This window comes from Zea mays, chromosome 9, assembly GCF_902167145.1.
Source record: "Zea mays cultivar B73 chromosome 9, Zm-B73-REFERENCE-NAM-5.0, whole genome shotgun sequence".
NCBI lineage: Eukaryota > Viridiplantae > Streptophyta > Magnoliopsida > Poales > Poaceae > Zea > Zea mays.
Window position 1 is genome coordinate 152,720,128 of NC_050104.1, and position 5,116 is coordinate 152,725,243.

Below are 5,116 nucleotides of genomic sequence, written 5' to 3' on the forward strand. Positions count from 1 at the left end.
AATGCTCCTGCAACTCGGTCAGTCGGTGCGGCGATTTGGTCAGGGTTGCTTCTCAGCGAAGCCAAGGCCTCGGGCGAGCCGGAGATGCGTCCGCCGTTAAAAGGGGGGCCTCGGGCGAGACGGAAGTCCCTCGAGGTCGGCTGCCCTTGGCCGAGGCTAGGCTCGAGCAAAGCGTGATCGAGTCACTCGTATGGACTTATCCCTGACTTAATCACACCCATCAGGCCTCTGCAGCTTTATGCTGATGGGGTTACCAGCTGAGAATTAGGCGTCTTGAGGGTACCCCTAATTATGGTCCCCGACAACCTCTATGCCCGAGTTCGATCCTCATTGAGGGTAAATTTTGGGATTGGTTAAAAAAAATCTCCTCATTGTGTCTTACCTGCTCTCACGTTACATCATGCGTGTCATCCTTTGACTGGACCGTCGCAGAGTGGATGGTGACGGTCCACTAGTGATGTGTGGCTAGGGTTCAAATATTTTCTCGGCCCAGACCATGTTTCGGTCCCTTCTTAATATAATACCAAGGGAGGGCAGTCTAAAGTATGTATATTTGTATGTATGTTCCGACCCAGTTTTGAGTATGTATGTTTGTATTTTTTTTTTCTTTCAAATGCGTCCTAGCTGCCACTAAGCTACGCAAAGTACATTGATTACTGTTGCTTCTAGAGAGAAGAAGCTAATGTAGGAGTTGTGAACCTGTATCTATAACTCTGCTGACCTGACCTGCCTCCAGCCAACAGGGGAGGAGCGAAGAGCCTCTGCTTGAGTACTGAACTACTGAATGAGGAGGGTCGGACGGACCACCTGCTTGGTGCTTGCATTGCATTGGGGGCAAGGCAACGGCAGTCATCATCAGCCATGGCGCCACCAACCACCACCTTGCCACCACCCTAAATGCTCTGCACGCGCCAAGCATGCCCTCCATTGCATTGCATCTCATGGCATTCATCAGCAACGACGCGCCACCACCACCAGTACGGCGACAGGGACAAGGACAAGGACGGACTGTCCCAAATCCTGGGATCTGCATGCATGCACGAACGCACTTCCTTTCAGTTTCAGCACGTCATTTGAAGGGTGTCGTGTCGTGCGCAACTCGTCGTGACATTTCCGCGTTTCCAACAAATCCTCGACATATAGATAGATCTTAAGGGTACAGACAGTACAATTCGATACAACATCAGTGCCATGAGACGGTAGTTAACTAATAAAAACTCTCCGTCACAATGCAATCACACCGGCTTACTTTACTACAACTACATCAACCGAGCTCCCGAGGAAGGAGCCGGGGCTCAGCTCAAACAAGGAGCAAATGCAGCTACCATGCGAGTAGCCGAGATCAGTAGCGGTTAACTAACTCAACACAAATCAGTCACCACGCCGGCCAGGTAGCCAGCGAGCTCCGACTCCGGCCCACCACCGTACCGGCCGCCGACGACGATCACTGGCTGCTGGTGCCGAGCTGCTGCAGCACGGCGGTCATGGTGGGCCGCTGCGCGGGCGCCTCGGCGGTGCAGAGCAGCGCGACGCCGGCGAGCTTGGCGGCCTCGGCGCGCGAGAACCGCCCGCGCAGGCGCGGGTCCACGAGGTCGTCCAGCCGCCCGCCGCCGCCGCCGCCCTGCTGGAGGTGGGGCGGCGACACGGCGCGCCGCCCCGCCAGCACCTGCAGCACCACCACGCCGAACGCGTACACGTCGCCCTGCTTGTCCGTGGACCGCCCCGTCGTCGCGTACTCGGGAGCCAGGTACCCCATGGCCGCGCTGTCCTTGAGCGCCGCGAACACCACGTCGTCGGCCAGCAGCCTGTGCAGGCCCGCGCCGGAGAGGCGCGGCGCGTAGAGGTGGTCGAGCAGGACCTTGTCCGCCGAGATGCTCTGGTGCGCCAGCTTGCTGCTGTGCAGGTACTCGATGCCTGAAAGAGAGAAGGAAAAAAAAAAATCCAAAGATCCACAGAGAAAATCAGTGCCAAACAACAACGTATACGATACGATACGATACGACAAGGCAAGGAAATAATCTGCAAGTTCTGAATCGTCCGTACCCTTGGCGACGCCTTTGATGATGGAGACCCGTGTAGGCCAGTCGAGGACGGCGGCGGCGTCCGCCGCATCGCCTTCCTTGGCGTCGAGGTACCGAGAAAGGCTTCCGTTGGCCATGAACTCGTAGACGAGGAAGCACCCCCCGCTCGCCCGGGACCGGCAGAATCCCCTCAGGCCGACGAGGTTCTCGTGCCGCAGCGACGTCAGCGTGCGGAGGCCCCTCAGGAAGTCGGCCTCCTCCGACTTGCAGCTGTTCTTGCTGATGCTCTTCACCGCAACAGCCGTCCCGTCCCGCAAGACCCCCTTGTACGTCGCGGCGAAACCGCTCTTGCCGATCAGGTTCGCGTCCGAGAAGTACTGCGTGGCGCACTCCACCTCCTCGAGGTTGAACGACCTCACGCTCGGGGAACCACCCTCTGTCGACGACGACAGCCTCGCCACCCCATGCTGTGACTGTGACCCCTCGGATGAAGTGTCCCAGCCGCCACTGGAGTACTCGACGTTCATCAGTGACGACACGGCGCTTCTCTGGTATGCTTCCTTCGACCGGTCCAGGCTAGGCCGGCCTTCCAGATGCTCGACCGAACTGCTGCCGACCTTCTGCTTCTGGCGGCGGTGCCATGAGAACGCGGACAGGCCACAGGCCGCTGCTCCTGCCACGATGACGACTGTTCCGGCAACAACAGCCCCTGTAGAGAGCGTCGAAGGCTTCGAGCAGCCTCCGTCGCCGCAGTTCCGGTTGAGGTCGGCCGTCTTTTGAATCTGCTGGGGCTTGACAGAGGTCGATTCAGGTTTCCGGGGCGTTCTGCCGTCATCGTTGCCATCGTTAGGACAAGCTTTCAGAGAATCGAACTGCGCTCCACAGAGCTCCGGATTGTTCTCGTACAGAAACCCCTCGTTCAGCTTCTTCAGACCTACATCATCAGACAACCAACATTTTTTTTCAGATAACAAAAGGAAGTGGGCTGTGAGCACTGAGCAGTGGCATCAAGAAAGTAAGAAACCATAGCTGAACTGGATCCTAATAGTTACCAGATGGAACACTTCCTGAAAGTGTGTTGTTCCGGAGGTCTAGCGTTGCAAGACGAGGGATCTCAGCGAGCTTGGAGGGGATTGAGCCGAAGAGTTGGTTGGAGCTCAAGTCTAGCCGTGCCAGCGCCGGCAAGTCCCCGAGGGATGCCGGGATCGCGCCGCTGAGCTGGTTGGACTGAAGGGCGAGAACAGTGAGCTTGTTTAGGTGGCCCAGCTGGGTTGGAATGCTCCCTGTGAGCTGGTTGTAGCCGAGCTGCAGCACTGCACAAGGGGAAACAAGCTTGTTAATCAATCTGCCGTTAGAGAAGGACAATTATGGCTGCAAACTGACATTCGGTAGGTTGATCTACTGAGCTTTGGGCAGGCTAGCTTAATCCTAAAGTAGACAGACAGGTAATGGCAATTATGGCTGCGAGCAACATGAATGAAACCATACTAATTCCTTGAGCAGAATTCATAACTAGTCTTGCGTCAATAACCAGGTTTTACTCAGCAGAAAAGGCAAAGGATAAGATGGAGTATCATGAAACATCCGCCAAAGTAGCATGTACAATCAAATCCACGACAGCCAAACTGCTGCAAAACCCTGTCATTATAAAAGTGGGATGCCATGATACATACAGAGTACATCACAGATGCCCTACAAAGGAGGCCACAGAGGTCTAATTGTACAGACAGGGAAAAAAAAACAAACAGCCATTATGTCCTTCCATTCATGAGCTGTTGTCCCTCGTTGTTCCATCCTCTAGGCAAGCAATCATCGAGGGTGCAGGTGCAGTGCAGCACGAGAACATATCTTATGAGCAAGGAGCCTTGCTGCTCCCATGAGCAAAATCAATCCAGACCACACCCTCTACATCCAACGGTGCTGCGTCAGGAGGGTGTGGTCTGGATTGATTTTGCTCATGGGAGCAGCAGGGCTCCTTGCGCACAAGATACGTTCTCGTGCAGCACAATGCTTTGGAGGAAAAAAAAAAGGACCTAAGGACATGTCCTGGTTATGTTTAAAGAAATGAAGGAGCGCTTTGAGTACCACGAGAAGTTTACGACATCTCTGTCAGTTCAGAGTTGTGGAGGCTATAATATGGACAAACCAATTTCGGAACTATTCAATTTTCTTTTCCCTAAAAAAACAAGTACTTTTGTCTGTCTGTTTGTTTACGTATTTCGTATTCAAACAATCCGTATCCGACAACAAGAAGAACCGACGAACAGGGATGCACAGCTAGCTGGTGAAACGGAACCCCCGATTTTCTCTCCGTTCGAAACCGCTTGTTCAGATTCTAATAAATTTCTATAAAAAAAATATAAAACTTCAGAAGGTCTCGTCACCTTGGAGGCTACCGAGTCGGCCCAGCTCGACGGGGATGGGGCCGGAAAGGTTGTTGACACCGAGGTAGAGCTCGGCGAGGCCAGGGAGGGCGCCGAGCTCGCGCGGTATCTCCCCGCGCAGGGCGTTGTAGTGTAGGTAGAGGCCGGTGAGGGCCGGGAGCATGGCGAGCGCGGGAGGGACGGCGCCAGCGAGCCCCTTCCCCTGGAGCGAGATGGTGGCGACCCTGCCACGGGCGTCGCAGGCGACGCCCTCGAAGTAGTCGCCGCGGCCGCAGGGGTCGCCGCCGCGCGCCCACGAGGCCAGAGCGCGCCCCGCTGGGTCTAGCGCCGCCTTCAGCTCCATCAGCGCGTCCAGCTCGGCGTTGCGCGACGACGCGGCGGCGGCGGCGGCGCAGAGGAGCAGGAGCGGGAGCGGGAGGAGGGAGCTCCGGGACGACATGGCGTGCGGACTGCGGAGGGGCACTGGTGGGAGGGTGGCTGGAGCGAGTTCTTGGCGGTGCGTGGGGTGTGAGGATTCGGAGGTTTATAGAGGGTGTTTGTGGTAAAAAAAAAGTGGAGGGGGTGAAAAGCTGGATAACTGGAAAGGCGTTTGGATGGATAGTAAAAACGGGAGGGGGTTTATCGGGATTGTAACTGGCAGCGTGGATGCATGATGAGGCTACTGTGGTACACGGGTGTACGATCTGCATGTGTGCGTGTTTGTGGACTACT

General features: G+C 55.9%; 1 protein-coding gene across 1 annotated transcript; it reads right to left on the bottom strand.

The window, feature by feature from the left end:
- Positions 1 to 1,118: 1,118 nt before the first annotated feature.
- On the bottom strand, positions 1,119 to 4,911 carry LOC103639431 (LRR receptor kinase SERK2). Its single transcript, XM_008662174.4, has 4 exons — positions 4,406 to 4,911; positions 3,074 to 3,334; positions 2,044 to 2,955; positions 1,119 to 1,914 (listed from the first exon to the last, which is right to left on the bottom strand). Exons 1-4 carry the CDS (start codon positions 4,842 to 4,844, stop codon positions 1,445 to 1,447), a joined length of 2,082 nt encoding a protein of 693 aa, XP_008660396.1. The 5' UTR covers positions 4,845 to 4,911; the 3' UTR covers positions 1,119 to 1,444.
- Positions 4,912 to 5,116: the final 205 nt, after the last annotated feature.